The following is an 18,767-nucleotide window of genomic DNA, read 5'->3' on the forward strand; positions in this document are numbered from 1 at the left end:
ATCAGATGAAGCGGCTCTGTACTCGTGAGAAAAGTTCTTCGAAAGATTTACGGAACTCTACGCGTTGACGACGCCGAGGACCGAAGAAGATTTAATGATGAGCTATATGAGCTTTACGCAGACATCAACATAGTCCAGCGAATTAAAAATCAGCGGCTACTCTGGCTAGGCCATGATATGCGAATGAATGATGACGCTCCGGCTAAGAAAATATTTTTATTTTTATCAAAACCTGCCTATGGATGCAGAGGAAGACGACGGCCCCCACTACACTGGAAGGACCATGTGGAAAACGATTGAAATTCCCTTGACGTAACCAATTGGTGTCAGTTAACTCAGAAAAGAAGCGAATGGTACGCTTTATTGGACGGATATAACTGCTTATGGGATCGCTCGTTTGTGGCCCGCTTAGCTTGGTCCCAATCGATGATGTGAGTGAACATACCATCACCTTGGTGGTGCTGGAGGCCTATCTAACACCTCTTCCATTCTAACGATCATGGCAGCCAATTGCAATGCATCTCCACATTCGAGCTAACCATTTCCTACTGCATTCGGATATCAACCACAGCCACCACTTCTTCTGAAGGGTCTACCGTGAATGAGCAGAAACGGAGCAAGCTCGGTAGGTTATCTGCTCCCCAAGTGCCACCTTCGAGTCTCGGTCTGATTTCCGCAGTCGCGTATCCACGTAGTCCGGACCGGCCGCCTAGGATCCATAGAGCAGTTTTGGAACCTTCCTATCGATTTTTGCGTTACTTACCATTGAGCAAGGAACATAGTTAATAGCGCACAAATTTCCGCTAGGTGGTGCTCACAGTAAGGTAATCTAACATTGACAATTGTTTTCAAGAAAGCACTTGCAATTTATTTACTAATTTGGGAAAAACTTAAACAACGTGACAAGACGACAACTGTTTCGATTATACCTTGTAAATCTCTTCAAAGCCTTTTCTAACGGGAGTGGGATTTGAACCCGCACTCCTGCGATGGCTGAAGTGTTACAAACGCATTCAGCCACGTCATAACTTAGTAGTTGCAAAACTTATCCCAATTGCCTTCCTTGCATATTTTATTCTCTTGCACAGTACATACTTTGTATGTAATCATGTGTTAAAGTTATGCTTGTTGTTTGTGGCGGTTTCGAAGAAACTGGTATTTTTTCTGTTGTTCTATTTATAGAACTACAAAGAATTAACCAATGTTGTCTATTTATATATTTAAAAAAACACATTTCTACTTTGAGGCACAACTGATCTTAGTATGATATTAGTTCCACCCGAACGTAAATTTCCCTACCTAACACATTGTGCTTTTCTATGTGTATTTGAATAGACATTTTAGTTGATTTAATGCAACGGGATCGTCTCAATCAATCAACTGCCCCATCAGTCACGCAAAGATGATAATAATTTAATATCAGAAAAATGTATATAAACGCAATTAGTCAATGGGCGTTGTGAGGAATCTAGCATCACAGCGCCAAGCACGGCAGCACTTTGTACATCAATGGGATTGCTTTAAAAGCATCTATACAAAAATAATCATTGTACTGTATGGAACTAGGCTGAGACGTTTTAAAATGTGATCAGAGACATTCAGTTTATTGTTAAGCTGTGTAGAGATTAGTAAAACGCATTCACCGTCACAGAGAATGGGCTTGTCAAAACTTTATAAAAAATTCTTCGGTATCCGTATGTTAGCTCTTATGTGCTTTCCGTTTATTGTGTATTTACCATGCACGCGCGCTGACGTCATGGATGAGTATCCACCTGAAGTGGGTAAATTCAACACTGAAGATTGCACACAAATTGCAACAAATGGCAGCTGCAGCTGTAAACATCAATCAAGCAACAATGCGACACTAATTGAATGTGCTTCCGGCAAAGTGCATATAACTCTTAACAATGAAAATGGTGTCGAGATCACTTGTAAAGATCACTTGGAGCCGCATGTGCTAGCGACCTTACCGCAACTTGGTGCACTACGAGAAACCAACTACATTGCCACCTTCAAGTGTAAGTCTATTACAGAGATATTCGCACAAATGGCTTTGACACCACGTCATACACTTCAAATCCATGGGCTAGAGGCGTTGGATGGAATAACACCCCAAACATTTGGACACGATCTTGAACGCTTGAAAAAGGTTATTGTGCTAGAACTGCGCGCCAAGCACAAGACAACAGCGGAAAACTATACACAGCATAAAACGCAGCAGCTATGCTCGGATATACTGCAATCGATGCCATCGCTTTTTCGCCTTACCGTTGATTTGAAGTTCACAGAATTACCTGCTGACCTATTCAAACCCGTAGTAGACGTTAACGACGTCAGCCTTATAGGCGATCTCGTTGCATTTCCCCGCTCAACATTTCGTGTTCTACGACGGCTACGCGAGCTCAGCATGCGCCAACATCGATTTTTTAATAATTTACGCAATGATGATTTCCAAGTTTTGACTACGATTAGAGGACTTTATCTAGCGAATTGTAGCATAACAGAACTACCGCCGCATATATTTGCACCTTTGAAAATGTTACAAAGACTCAATTTGATGGACAATAACCTGCGCCTGCTGCCAGTCACGCTGTTGGCAAAACAACAACGGCTGCAGATTTTAAACTTGAGCGGCAATCTACTGGAATCATTGCCTATTGGTCTCTTCGCAGTAACTACTAAACTGCTGAAGTTAATTTTAAGTCGCAATCGTTTGCGTCATTTAGATTCAAAAATACTACCGCCACTAACTGCCATGATCGAGCTATCCGCGTACAGCAATGAATTACGTACGATTGCTTTAGGTACGTTTGCCCAAGCCAATCGCTTGCAGGGTCTCGACTTGCGCAACAACAAACTTGATTGGGCATCAGCTGACGATTGTGACATCTTTGAAGGTTTGAAACGTTTGGAGCGCCTACTGTTAAGCAATAATTCCCTACATTATCTCTGCGATAAATTGGGCTCTGGTAATCATTCGACCAGCGCACTTTCCTACATAGATGTTCGTCAAAATAAATTGAAATTGGTCAGTACACAATTGATCAAAACTCTTAATACGAGCGCGACAATGGCAATTGCTTATTTATCTGAAAATCCCTGGGCTTGCAACTGCAGCGCCCAACCATTACTCAATTTCGTTAAGAACAATCGCAAAAGGTTGAAGGATGAACGTGACATGCGTTGCGCAAATACTAGGTTGCCTCGTCTCAGAGAACTGTCCTTTCGCGATTTTTGCCTGCCGGAGATTGGTGTACAAACAGTGGTGGTGGTCATACTTGTTTGCGCAAGCGTTTTGGGTTTATTATTAACCACAACCGCACTTTGCTACTACAAATACAACATTGAGTTGAAGATATGGCTTTATGCACATCAATTGGGTTTGTGTTGTGTGAGTGAGAGAGATGTTGATCGTGATCGTAAATGGGATGCTTTTATTTCTTATTCGCATCATGACGAAAAATTCGTAGAGAAGGAGTTGGTGCCTGGCTTGGAGCAGGGTTCACCGTCGTTTAAGGTCTGCATTCATGTGCGTGATTGGTTGGCTGGCGCTTATATACCCGAGCAAATTATTGATTCTGTAGAGCAATCGCGTCGTACAATTATTGTTTTATCACAACATTTCATTGTATCGGATTGGGCACAAATGGAGTTTCGCACGGCTCATCAATGTGCCGTAAATGAGGGACGTTCGCGTATTATTATTGTGGTCTACGGTGAAATTAAAGATACTGAACTGCTAGATCAAGAATTGACGGCATATTTAAAGACAAATACTTATTTGAAGTGGGATGATCCATGGTTTTGGAGGAAGCTACGCTATGCCATGCCTCATGAGCAACGCGATATGTGGGCGCGCAAAAGGAACACCAGCGACATAGAGAACAATGTATAAGTTTCAGCGGTTGTGCCTTCAATAACAAAAAAACAATAATAAGTTATTATAACGACCTATTCGGTATACGTTTTTTCATTAACACTTTTATAAACCACAAGACTTCTTAACAAACAACTGTCTTTCAATGTACTAACTACTGGGGAAAAATAAATTTATAAGTACAGACAAATTCTACCACTTAATTGCATTTTTAAGGAGAGCTGTTTTCAGCTTGTTAATTAAATTAAAAATCATATATGTATATACATATATTCAGCTGGGTCGATTTATTAACCAATATCGCGCCATCGATTTTTCGATATGTTTTGGGCTCAGAAAAAAAATTTCCACTAAGCATACCCAAAAAAATAATTTTCGAGCCTGCAAAATTTGAGTTTTTTGACTTTTTTCTTTGATATTTAATGTTTTTTTCATGACCTACTTAAAAAATTTTCATTTGATTTTAAAATTTCCATGAATACCCTGTCCGACTCAAAATTATCCGCTAAAAACTTTGGCGATAACAGTTTTTTGAAAAAAAAAAATATTTTTTGGGTTTTGAGGAGCGTTTTGGTGAAAAAATTTATTTTTCGCATTCTTTTTTAAGGGTTTCTTCAGAAACGTGCCAAAGTGTTGCCGATGGAAACGATTTTGTCTTATAGTTCTTATCCCACTTAAAATTATGCGATAAAAACGTTGGCATTAACAGTTTTTTTTAAAAATTTTTTTTTTGGTTTTTGGGACTTGTTTTGGTCGAAATCGATTTTTTTCATTTTCAAGGCTTTTATGTATATGTTTTCGTTAGAACCACCAATAAGTATCCCTAAATGATCATCAAGATATCTCAAAAATTGAGGGACTAGTTTGCGTTCAAACAAACAGACAGACGGACGGACGGACGGACAGACGGACAGACGTACATGGTTAAATCAACTCAGCTCGTCCCCTGATCATTTTGGTATACTTATTGGTGGGTCTAACGGAAACATATACATAAAAAATGATTTGGAGCCTTAAAAATGAAAAAAATCGATTTCGACCAAAACAAGTCTAAAAAACCAAAAAAAAAATTTTTTTTTTAAACGGTTAATGCCAAAGTTTTTATACTCAGTTGAGCAGAGCTCACAGAGTATATTAACTTTGGTTGGAAAACGGTTGGTTGTACAGTTATAAAGGAATCGAGATAGATATAGACTTCCATATATCAAAATCATCAGTATCGAAAAAAAATTCGATTGAGCCGTGTCCGTCCGTCTGTCCGTTAACACGATAACTTGAGTAAATTTTGAGGTATCCTGCTGAAGTTTGGTATGTAGGTTCCTGGACACTCACCTCAGACGGCTACTTAAAATGAACGATATCGGACTATAACCACGCCCACTTTTTCGATATCGAAAATTTCAAAAAATCGAAAAAGTGCGATAACTCATTACCAAATACGGATAGAGCGATGAAACTTGGCAGCTGAGTTGAACTTATGGCGCAGAATAGAAAACTAGTAAAATTTTGGACAACGGGCGTGGCACCGCCCACTTTTAAAAGAAGGTAATTTAGAAGTTTTGCAAGCTGTAATTTGGCAGTCGTTGAAGATATCATGATGAAATTTGGCAGGAACGTTACTCTTATTACTATTTGTATGCTTAATAAAAATTAGCAAAATCGTCGAACGACCACGCCCACTTTTTTAAAAAAAATTTTTTTTAAGTCAAATTTTAAAAGAAAAGTTAGTATCTTTACAGTATATAAGTAAATTATGTCAACATTGAACTCCAGTAATGGTATGGTGCAACAAAATACAAAACTAAAAGAAATTTTCAAAATGGCGTGGCTCCGCCCTTTTTCATTTAATTTGTCTAGGATACTTTTAATGCCATATGTCGAACAAAACATTACCAATCCTTGTGAAATTTTGTAGAGGCTTAGATTCTAGGACGATAACTGTTTTCTGTGAAAACGGGCGTAATCGGTTGAAGCCACGCCCAGTTTTATACACAGTCGACCGTCTATCCTTCCGCTCGGCTGTTAACACGATAACTTGAGCAAAAATCGATATATCTTTACTAAACTCAGTTCACGTATTTATCTGAACTTACTTTGTATTGGTGTAAAAAATGGCCGAAATCCGACTAAGACAAAAAATGCCATAATTATATACCAAATATCAAAAAAGGGATGAAACATGGTGAGGTAATTGGATTGGTTTATTGACGCGAAATATAACTTTAGAAAAAACTTTATAAAATGGTTGTGACACCTACCATATTAAGTAGAAGAAAATGAAAATGTTATGCAGGGCGAAATATAAAACCCTTAAAATCTTGACAGGTATTACATATATAAATAAATTAGCGGTATCCAACAGATGATGTTCTAGGTCACCCTGGGCCACATTTTGGTCGATATCTCGAAAACGCCTTCACATATACAACTACCACCACTCCCTTTTAAAACCCTCATTAATACCTTTAATTTGATACTCATATCGTACAAACGCTTTATAGAGTAACCCCTGGTCCACCTTTATGGCGATATCTCGAAAAGGCGTCCACTTATAGATTTAAGGCCCACTCCCTTTTAAAATACTCATTAACACCTTTCATTTGATACCCATATCGTACATAAAAATTCTAGAGTCACCCCTGGTCCACATTTATGGCAATATCTCGAAAAGGCGTCCACCTATAGAACTAAGGCCCACGCCCGATTAAAATACTCATTAACACCTTTCATTTGATATCCATATTGTACAAACGCATTCTAGAGTCACCCCTGGTCCGCGTTTATTTTGATATCTCGAAAAGGCGTCCACGAATAGAACTAAGGCGAATTCCCTTTTAAAATACTTATTAACACCTTTCGTTTGATACCCATATTGTACAAAAGCATTCTAGAGTCACCCCTGGTCCACGTTTATGGCAATATCTCGAAAAGGCGTCCACCTATAGAACTAAGGCCCACGCCCTTTTAAGATACTCATTAACACCTTTCATTTGATACCAATATTGTACAAACGCATTCTAGAGTCACCCCTGGTCCACCTTTATGGCAATATCTCGAAAAGGCGTCCACCTATAGAACTAAGGCCCACGCCCTTTTAAGATACTCATTAACACCTTTCATTTGATACCCATATTGTACAAACGCATTCTAGAGTCACCCCTGGTCCACCTTTATGGCAATATCTCGAAAAGGTGTCCACCTATAGAACTAAGGCCCACTCCCTTTTAAAATACTCATTAACACTTTTTATTTGATACCCATATCGTACAAACAAATTCTAGAGTCACCCCTGGTCCACCCTTATGGCAATATCTCGAAAAGGTGTCCACTTATAGAACTAAGGCCCACTCCCTTTTAAAATACTCATTAACACTTTCTATTTAATACCCGTATCGTACAAACAAATTCTAGAGTCACCCGTGGTCCACCTTTATGGCGATATCTTGAAAAGCCGTCCACCTATAGAACTAAGGCCCACGCCCTTTTAAAATACTCATTAACACCTTTCATTTGATACCCATATTGTACAAACGCATTCTAGAGTCACCGATGGTCCACCTTTATGGCAATATCTCGAAAAGGCGTCCACCTATAGAACTAAGGCCCACTCCCTTTTAAAATACTCATTAACACTTTTTATTTGATACCCATATCGTACAAACAAATTCTAGAGTCACCCCTGGTCCACCCTTATGGCAATATCTCGAAAAGGTGTCCACCTATAGAACTAAGGCCCACGCCCTTTTAAGATACTCATTAACACCTTTCGTTTGATACCCATATTGTACAAACGCATTGTAGAATCACCCCTGGTCCACCTTTATGGCAATATCTCGAAAAGGCGTCCACCTATAGAACTAAGGCCCACGCCCTTTTAAGATACTCATTAACACCTTTCATTTGATACCAATATTGTACAAACGCATTCTAGAGTCACCCCTGGTCCACCTTTATGGCAATATCTCGAAAAGGCGTCCACCTATAGAACTAAGGCCCACGCCCTTTTAAGATACTCATTAACACCTTTCGTTTGATACCCATATTGTACAAACGCATTGTAGAGTCACCCCTGGTCCACCTTTATGGCAATATCTCGAAAAGGCGTCCACCTATAGAACTGAGGCCCACGCCCTTTTAAAATACTCTTTAACACCTTTCATTTGAATTCCATATTGTACAAACGCATTCTAGAGTCACCCCTGGTCCACGTTTATTTTGATATCTCGAAAAGGCGTCCACGAATAGAACTAAGGCGAATTCCCTTTTAAAATACTTATTAACACCTTTCGTTTGATACCCATATTGTACAAAAGCATTCTAGAGTCACCCCTGGTCCACCTTTATGGCAATATCTCGAAAAGGCGTCCACCTATAGAACTAAGGCCCACGCCCTTTTAAGATACTCACTAACACCTTTCATTTGATACCAATATTGTACAAACGCATTCTAGAGTCACCCCTGGTCCACCTTTATGGCAATATCTCGAAAAGGCGTCCACCTATAGAACTAAGGCCCACGCCCTTTTAAGATACTCATTAACACCTTTCATTTGATACCCATATTGTACAAACGCATTCTAGAGTCACCCCTGGTCCACCTTTATGGCAATATCTCGAAAAGGTGTCCACCTATAGAACTAAGGCCCACTCCCTTTTAAAATACTCTTTACACTTTTTATTTGATACCCATATCGTACAAACAAATTCTAGAGTCACCTCTGGTCCACCCTTATGGCAATATCTCGAAAACGTGTCCACCTATAGAACTAAGGCCCACTCCCTTTTAAAATACTCATTAACACTTTTTATTTGATACCCGTATCGTACAAACAAATTCTAGAGTCACCTCTGGTCCACCTTTATGGCGATATCTTGAAAAGCCGTCCACCTATAGAACTAAGGCCCACGCCCTTTTAAAATACTCATTAACACCTTTCATTTGATATCCATATTGTACAAACGCATTCTAGAGTCACCGATGGTCCACCTTTATGGCAATATCTCGAAAAGGCGTCCACCTATAGAACTAAGGCCCACTCCCTTTTAAAATACTCATTACCACTTTTCATTTGATACCCATATCGTACACACAAATTCTAGAGTCACCCCTGGTCCACCTTTATGGCGATATCTCGAAAAGGCGTCCACCTATAGAACTAAGGCCCACGCCCTTTTAAGATACTCATTAACACCTTTCATTTGATACCAATATTGTACAAACGCATTCTAGAGTCACCCCTGGTCCACGTTTATGGCGACATCCCGAAAAAGGCGTCCACCCATAGAACTATGCCCCATTCCCTTTTAAAATACTCATCAACACCTTTCATTTGATACCCATATTGTACAAAGGCATTCTAGAGTCACCCCTGGTCCACTTTTATGGCAATATCTCGAAAAGGTGTCCACCTATAGAACTAAGGCCCACTCCCTTTTAAAATACTCATTAACACTTTTCATTTGATACCCATATCGTACACACAAATTCTAGAGTCACCCCTGGTCCACGTTTATGGCGATATCTCGAAAAGGCGTCCACCTATAGAACTAAGGCCCACTCCCTTTTAAAATACTCATTAACACTTTTCATTTGATACCCATATCGTACACACAAATTCTAGAGTCACCCCTGGTCCACGTTTATGGCGATATCTCGAAAAGGTGTCCACCTATAGAACTAAGGCCCACTCCCTTTTAAAATATTCATTAACACTTTTTATTTGATACCCATATTGTACAAACGCATTGTAGAGTCACCCCTGGTTCACCTTTATGGCAATATCTCGAAAAGGCGTCCACCTATAGAACTGAGGCCCACGCCCTTTTAAAATACTCTTTAACACCTTTCATTTGATACCCATATTGTACAAAGGCATTCTAGAGTCACCCCTGGTCCACTTTTATGGCAATATCTCGAAAAGGTGTCCACCTATAGAACTAAGGCCCACTCCCTTTTAAAATACTCATTAACACTTTTCATTTGATACCCATATCGTACACACAAATTCTAGAGTCACCCCTGGTCCACCTTTATGGCGATATCTCGAAAAGGCGTCCACCTATAGAACTAAGGCCCACTCCCTTTTAAAATACTCATTAACACTTTTCATTTGATACCCATATCGTACACACAAATTCTAGAGTCACCCCTGGTCCACGTTTATGGCGATATCTCGAAAAGGTGTCCACCTATAGAACTAAGGCCCACGCCCTTTTAAAATACTCATTAACACCTTTCATTTGATACCCATATTGTACAAAGGCATTCTAGAGTCACCCCTGGTCCACCTTTATGGCAATATCTCGAAAAGGTGTCCACCTATAGAACTAAGGCCCACTCCCTTTTAAAATATTCATTAACACTTTTTATTTGATACCCATATCGTACACACAAATTCTAGAGTCACCCCTGGTCCACGTTTATGGCGATATCCCGAAAAAGGCGTCCACCTATAGAACTAAGGCCCACTCCCTTTTAAAATACTCATTAACACTTTTCATTTGATACCCATATCGTACACACAAATTCTAGAGTCACCCCTGGTCCACGTTTATGGCGATATCTCGAAAAGGCGTCCACCTATAGAACTAAGGCCCACGCCCTTTTAAAATACTCATTAACACCTTTCATTTGATACCCATATTGTACAAAGCCATTCTAGAGTCACCCCTGGTCCACCTTTATGGCAATATCTCGAAAAGGTGTCCACCTATAGAACTAAGGCCCACTCCCTTTTAAAATATTCATTAACACTTTTCATTTGATACCCATATCGTACACACAAATTCTAGAGTCACCCCTGGTCCACGTTTATGGCGATATCCCGAAAAAGGCGTCCACCCATAGAACCATGCCCCATTCCCTTTTAAAATACTCATCAACACCTTTCGTTTGATACCCATATTGTACAAAGGCATTCTAGAGTCACCCCTGGTCCACGTTTATGGCGATATCCCGAAAAAGGCGTCCACCCATAGAACTATGCCCCATTCCCTTTTAAAATACTCTTTAACACCTTTCATTTGATACCCATATTGTACAAACGCATTCTAGAGTCACCCCTGGTCTACCTTTATGGTAATATCTCGAAAAGGCGTCCACCTATAGAACTAAGGCCCACGCCCTTTTAAAATACTCATTAACACCTTTCGTTTGATACCCATATTGTACAAACACATTCTAGAGTCACCCCTGGTCCACCTTTATGGCAATATCTCGAAAAGGTGTCCACCTATAGAACTAAGGCCCACTCCCTTTTAAAATACTCATTAACGCCTTTCATTTGATACCCATATTGTACAAACGCATTCTAGAGTCACCGATGGTCCACCTTTATGGCAATATCTCGAAAAGGCGTCCACCTATAGAACTAAGGCCCACTCCCTTTTAAAATACTCATTAACACTTTTCATTTGATACCCATATCGTACACACAAATTCTAGAGTCACCCCTGGTCCACCTTTATGGCGATATCTCGAAAATGCGTCCACCTATAGAACTAAGGCCCACGCCCTTTTAAGATACTCATTAACACCTTTCGTTTGATACCCATATTGTACAAACACATTCTAGAGTCACCCCTGGTCCACCTTTATGGCAATATCTCGAAAAGGTGTCCACCTATAGAACTAAGGCCCACTCCCTTTTAAAATACTCATTAACGCCTTTCATTTGATACCCATATTGTACAAACGCATTCTAGAGTCACCCCTGGTCTACCTTTATGGTAATATCTCGAAAAGGCGTCCACCTATAGAACTAAGGCCCACGCCCTTTTAAAATACTCATTAACACCTTTCATTTGATACCCATATTGTACAAACGCATTCTAGAGTCACCGATGGTCCACCTTTATGGCAATATCTCGAAAAGGCGTCCACCTATAGAACTAAGGCCCACTCCCTTTTAAAATACTCATTAACACTTTTCATTTGATACCCATATCGTACACACAAATTCTAGAGTCACCCCTGGTCCACCTTTATGGCGATATCTCGAAAATGCGTCCACCTATAGAACTAAGGCCCACGCCCTTTTAAGATACTCATTAACACCTTTCATTTGATACCAATATTGTACAAACGCATTCTAGAGTCACCCCTGGTCCACGTTTATGGCGATATCCCGAAAAAGGCGTCCACCCATAGAACTATGCCCCATTCCCTTTTAAAATACTCATCAACACCTTTCGTTTGATTCCCATATTGTACAAACGCATTGTAGAGTCAGCCCTGGTCCACCTTTATGGCAATATCTCGAAAAGGCGTCCACCTATAGAACTGAGGCCCACGCCCTTTTAAAATACTCTTTAACACCTTTCATTTGATACCCATATTGTACAAAGGCATTCTAGAGTCACCCCTGGTCCACCTTTATGGCAATATCTCGAAAAGGTGTCCACCTATAGAACTAAGGCCCACTCCCTTTTAAAATACTCATTAACACTTTTCATTTAATACCCATATCGTACACACAAATTCTAGAGTCACCCCTGGTCCACCTTTATGGCGATATCTCGAAAAGGCGTCCACCTATAGAACTAAGGCCCACGCCCTTTTAAAATACTCATTAACACCTTTCATTTGATACCCATATTGTACAAACGCATTCTAGAGTCACCGATGGTCCACCTTTATGGCAATATCTCGAAAAGGCGTCCACCTATAGAACTAAGGCCTACTCCCTTTTAAAATACTCATTAACACTTTTCATTTGATACCCATATCGTACACACAAATTCTAGAGTCACCCCTGGTCCACCTTTATGGCGATATCTCGAAAAGGCGTCCACCTATAGAACTAAGGCCCACGCCCTTTTAAAATACTCATTAACACCTTTCATTTCATACCCATATTGTACAAAGGCATTCTAGAGTCACCCCTGGTCCACCTTTATGGCAATATCTCGAAAAGGTGTCCACCTATAGAACTAAGGCCCACTCCCTTTTAAAATACTCATTAACACTTTTCATTTGATACCCATATCGTACACACAAATTCTAGAGTCACCCCTGGTCCACCTTTATGGCGATATCTCGAAAAGGCGTCCACCTATAGAACTAAGGCCCACGCCCTTTTAAAATACTCATTAACACCTTTCATTTGATACCCATATTGTACAAACGCATTCTAGAGTCACCGATGGTCCACCTTTATGGCAATATCTCGAAAAGGCGTCCACCTATAGAACTAAGGCCCACTCCCTTTTAAAATACTCATTAACACTTTTCATTTGATACCCATATCGTACACACAAATTCTAGAGTCACCCCTGGTCCACCTTTATGGCGATATCTCGAAAAGGCGTCCACCTATAGAACTAAGGCCCACGCCCTTTTAAAATACTCATTAACACCTTTCATTTGATACCCATATTGTACAAAGGCATTCTAGAGTCACCCCTGGTCCACCTTTATGGCAATATCTCGAAAAGGTGTCCACCTATAGAACTAAGGCCCACTCCCTTTTAAAATACTCATTAACACTTTTCATTTGATACCCATATCGTACACACAAATTCTAGAGTCCTCCCTGGTCCACGTTTATGGCGATATCCCGAAAAAGGCGTCCACCCATAGAACTATGCCCCATTCCCTTTTAAAATACTCATCAACACCTTTCGTTTGATACCCATATTGTACAAACGCATTGTAGAGTCACCCCTGGTCCACCTTTATGGCAATATCTCGAAAAGGCGTCCACCTATAGAACTGAGGCCCACGCCCTTTTAAAATACTCTTTAACACCTTTCATTTGATACCCATATTGTACAAAGGCATTCTAGAGTCACCCCTGGTCCACCTTTATGGCAATATCTCGAAAAGGTGTCCACCTATAGAACTAAGGCCCACTCCCCTTTAAAACACTCATTAACACTTTTCATTTGATACCCATATCGTACGCACAAATTCTAGAGTCACCCCTGGTCCACCTTTATGGCGATATCTCGAAAAGTCGTCCACCTATAGAACTAAGGCCCACGCCCTTTTAAAATACTCATTAACACCTTTCATTTCATACCCATATTGTACAAACGCATTGTAGAGTCACCCCTGGTCCACTTTTATGGCAATATCTCGAAAAGGCGTCCACCTATAGAACTGAGGCCCACGCCCTTTTAAAATACTCTTTAACACCTTTCATTTGATACCCATATTGTACAAAGGCATTCTAGAGTCACCCCTGGTCCACCTTTATGGCAATATCTCGAAAAGGCGTCCACCTATAGAACTGAGGCCCACGCCCTTTTAAAATACTTTTTAACACCTTTCATTTGATACCCATATTGTACAAAGGCATTCTAGATTCACCCCTGGTCCACCTTTATGGCAATATCTCGAAAAGGTGTCCACCTATAGAACTAAGGCCCACTCCCTTTTAAAATACTCATTAACACTTTTTATTTGATACCCATATCGTACAAACAAATTCTAGAGTCACCCCATGGTCCACCTTTTTGGCGATATCTTGAAAAGCCGTCCACCTATAGAACTAAGGCCCACGCCCTTTTAAAATACTCATTAACGCCTTTAATTTGATACCCATATTGTACAAACGCATTCTAGAGTCACCCCTGGTCTACCTTTATGGTAATATCTCGAAAAGGCGTCCACCTATAGAACTAAGGCGCACGCCCTTTTAAAATACTCATTAACACCTTTCATTTGATACCCATATTGTACAAACGCATTCTAGAGTCACCGATGGTCCACCTTTATGGCAATATCTCGAAAAGGCGTCCACCTATAGAACTAAGGCCCACTCCCTTTTAAAATACTCATTAACACTTCTCATTTGATACCCATATCGTACACACAAATTCTAGAGTCACCCCTGGTCCACCTTTATGGCGATATCTCGAAAAGGCGTCCACCTATAGAACTAAGGCCCACGCCCTTTTAAAATACTCATTAACACCTTTCATTTGATACCCATATTGTACAAACGCATTCTAGAGTCACCGCTGGTCCACCTTTATGGCAATATCTCGAAAAGGCGTCCACCTATAGAACTAAGGCCCACTCCCTTTTAAGATACTCATTAACACTTTTCATTTTATACCCATATCGTACAAACAAATTCTAGAGTCACCCCTGGTCCACCTTTATGGCGATATCTCGAAAAGGCGTCCACCTATAGAACTAAGGCCCACGCCCTTTTAAAATACTTATTAACACCTTTCATTTGATACCCATATTGTACAAACAAATTCTAGAGTCACCCCTGGTCCATTTTTATGGCGATATCTCGAAAAGGCGTCCACCTATAGAACTAAGGCCCACTCCCTTTTAAAATACTCATTAACACTTTTCATTTGATACCCATATCGTACAAACAAATTCTAGAGTCACCCCTGGTCCACCTTTGTGGCGATATTTCGAAAAGGCGTCCACCTATAGCACTAAATCCCACGCTCTTTTAAAATACTCATTAACACCTTTCATTTGATACCCATATTGTACAAACGCATTCTAGAGTCATCCCTGGTCCACCTTTATGGCAATATTTCGAAAAGGCGTCCACCTATAGAACTAAGACCCACTCCCTTTTAAAATACTCATTAACACTTTTCATTTGATACCCATATCGTACACACAAATTCTAGAGTCACCCCTGGTCCACCTTTATGGCGATATCTCGAAATGGCGTCCACCTATAGAACTAAGGCCCACGCCCTTTTAAAATACTCATTAACACCTTTCATTTGATACCCATATTGTACAAACAAATTCTAGAGTCACCCCTGGTCCACCTTTATGGCGATATCTCGAAAAGGCGTCCACCTATAGAACTAAGGCCCACTCCCTTTTAAAATACTCATTAACACTTTTCATTTGATACCCATATCGTACACACAAATTCTAGAGTCACCCCTGGTCCACCTTTATGGCGATATCTCGAAAAGGCGTCCACCTATAGAACTAAGGCCCACGCCCTTTTAAAATACTCATTAACACCTTTCATTTGATACCCATATTGTACAAACAAATTCTAGAGTCACCCCTGGTCCACCTTTATGGCGATATCTCGAAAAGGCGTCCACCTATAGAACTAAGGCCCACTCCCTTTTAAAATACTCATTAACACTTTTCATTTGATACCCATATCGTACAAACGCATTCTAGAGTCACCCCTGGTCCACCTTTATGGCAATGTCTCGAAAAGGCGTCCACCTATAGAACTAATGCCCACGCCCTTTTAAAATACTCATTAACACCTTTCATTTGATACCCATATTGTACAAACAAATTCTAGAGTCACCCCTGGTCCACCTTTATGGCGATATCTCGAAAAGGCGTCCACCTATAGAACTAAGGCCCACTCCCTTTTAAAATACTCACTAACACTTTTCATTTTTTTTTTTTTTTTTTTTTTTTTTTAATGGACGTTGTGGCAGCGCGCTGCACTCAAGTGGCCCAATGAAACCAGGCTAATCCTGTTCACGCGATCGATTTATATATATATATAATAACTTTTTTTTTTTTTTTTTTTTTATTTTGCCGAGGCTTTGATGGGCAGCGGTTTGTCAAGCGTCACGATCTGAGACTGCTCAGCTACAGAAGAAATTTCATCAGCCAAGCGTAATACTTAAAGAGAACAGAAGCAAATGATACCCATATCGTACAAACAAATTCTAGAGTCACCCCTGGTCCACCTTTATGGCGATATTTCGAAAAGGCGTCCACCTATAGAACTAAGTCCCACGCTCTTTTAAAATACTCATTAACACCTTTCATTTGATACCCATATCGTACAAACAAATTCTAGAGTCATCCCTGGTCCACCTTTATGGCGATATCTCGAAAAGGCGTCCTCCTATAGAACTAAGGCCCACTCCCTTTTAAAATACTCATTCACACTTTTCGTTTGATACCCATATCGTACAAACAAATTCTAGAGTCACCCCTGGTCCACCTTTATGGCGATATCTCGAAAAGGCGTCCACCTATAGAACTAAGGCCCACGCCCTTTTAAAATACTCATTAACACCTTTCATTTGATACCCATATTGTACAAACGCATTCTAGAGTCACCCCCCTGGTCCACCTTTATGGCGATATCTCGAAAAGGCGTCCTCCTATAGAACTAAGGCCCACTCCCTTTTAAAATACTCATTAACACTTTTCATTTGATACCCATATCGTAGAAACAAATTCTAGAGTCACCCCTGGTCCACCTTTATGGCGATATCTCGAAAAGGCGTCCACCTATAGAACTAAGGTTCACGCTTTTTAAAATACTCATTAACACCTTTCATTTGATACCCATATCGTACAAACAAATTCTAGTGTCAGCCCTGGTCCACCGTTATGAAGATATCCCTAAATGGCGTCCATCTATAGAACTATGGCCCACTCCCTCTTAAAATACTATTGAACACCTTCCATTTGATACACATGTCATACAAATACATTCCAGGGTTACCCTAGGCTCATTTTACTACGAGGTGATTTTCCCTTATTTTGTCTCCAAAGCTCTCAACTGAGTATGTAATGTTCGGTTACACCCGAACTTAGCCTTCCTTACTTGTTATTGCATAATTTTAAGTGGGATAGGAACTATGAGACAAACTCGTTTTCATCGGCAACACTCTTGCACGTTTCTGAAAAAACCCTTAAAAAAAATGGCCTCAAAACTCAAAAAAAAATTTTTTTTTTTTTCAAAAAACTGTTATCGCCAAAGTTTTTAACGGACAATTTTGAGTCGGACAGGGTATACATGAAAATTTTAAAATCAAATGAAAATTGTTTAAGTAGGTCATGAAAAAAATCTTAAAAATCAAAGAAAAAAGTGAAAAAACTCAAATTTTGCAGGCTCGAGAATAATATTTTTGGGTATGCTTAGTGGAACTTTTTTTTCCTGAGCCCAAAACGTATCGAAAAATCGATGGCGCGATATGGGTTAACTTTCAGCCATGCAAATCAACCCAGCTTAATATATATAGAGGTAGAAATTGAGGGAGAATTAGAGTGGAGTGGGAGGTAGAGGAGTAGGGAGAGTGGTAGGGAAAGGAAAAGGAATAGGGAAAGAGAGATGGAGATGGAGAGTGCGATGAAATAGCAGAAGGAGAGGAGGGAGACGAGCAGGAGGGGGAGGAAGAGAAGAAGGGAAAAACGGAAAGGGGAAGGGACACAGAGAGTGAAAAGCAGAGGGACAGAGAAAGTGATAGAGATTAAGAACTTTCACGATATCAGATGTAAAATAGTACCTGCAAAAAAGATGTTATGACGCTGAAGATCGGAACAAAACAATTTTGCGCGTACCTGAAAAGAGGAAAAATATTTACCTTATTAATAGTTAATATGACTATTTGTACATTAGAAATTTTTCTAAGCCAAAAATCATTTTTATACTCAGTTGAGCAGAGCTCACAGAGTATATTAACTTTGATTGGATAACGGTTGGTTGTACAGGTATAAAGGAATCGAGATAGATATAGACTTCCATTTATCAAAATCATCAGGATCGAAAAAAAATTTGATTGAGCCATGTCCGTGCGTGCGTCCGTCCGTCCGTCCGTCTGTCCGTTAACATGGTAACTTCAGTAAATTTTCAGGTATCTTGATGAAATTTGGTATGTAGGTTCATGAGCACTCATCTCAGATCGCTATTTAAAAAGAACAATATCGGACTATAACCACACCCACTTTTTCGATATCGAAAATTTCGAAAAACCGAAAAAGTGCGATAATTCATTACCAAAGACCGATAAAGCGATAAAACTTGGTAGGTGAGTTGAGCTGATGACGCAGAATAGAAAATTAGTAAAATTTTGGACAATGGGCGTAGCACCGCCCACTTTTAAAAGAAGGTAATTTAGAAGTTTTGCAAGCTGTAATTTGGCAGTCATTGAAGACATCATGATGAAATTTGGCACGAACGTTACT

The 18,767-nt window shown here is 40.0% G+C and overlaps 2 protein-coding genes across 2 annotated transcripts in view; one reads left to right on the forward strand and one right to left on the reverse strand.

The window, feature by feature from the left end:
* LOC137250407 (uncharacterized) overlaps positions 1–18,767 on the reverse strand; it is a 686,265-nt gene that overhangs the window by 168,911 nt on the left and 498,587 nt on the right. The window contains exon 3 of the mRNA XM_067783140.1: positions 18,089–18,143. The gene's annotated coding sequence lies outside the window, so the exon portion shown is untranslated. The remainder of the gene's footprint in view (positions 1–18,088; positions 18,144–18,767) is intronic.
* On the forward strand, positions 1,539–4,054 carry LOC137248213 (toll-like receptor Tollo). Its single transcript, XM_067779085.1, has one exon. It carries the CDS (start codon positions 1,655–1,657, stop codon positions 3,893–3,895), a length of 2,241 nt encoding a protein of 746 aa, XP_067635186.1. The 5' UTR covers positions 1,539–1,654; the 3' UTR covers positions 3,896–4,054.

Source organism: Eurosta solidaginis, chromosome 4, assembly GCF_040869045.1.
Source record: "Eurosta solidaginis isolate ZX-2024a chromosome 4, ASM4086904v1, whole genome shotgun sequence".
Classification (NCBI taxonomy): Eukaryota; Metazoa; Arthropoda; class Insecta; order Diptera; family Tephritidae; genus Eurosta; species Eurosta solidaginis.

Excerpts from the sequence above, each read along its gene's own strand:
- LOC137248213 (XM_067779085.1), top strand. The coding sequence starts at position 1,655 with ATGGGCTTGTCAAAACTTTATAAAAAATTCTTCGGTATCCGTATGTTA.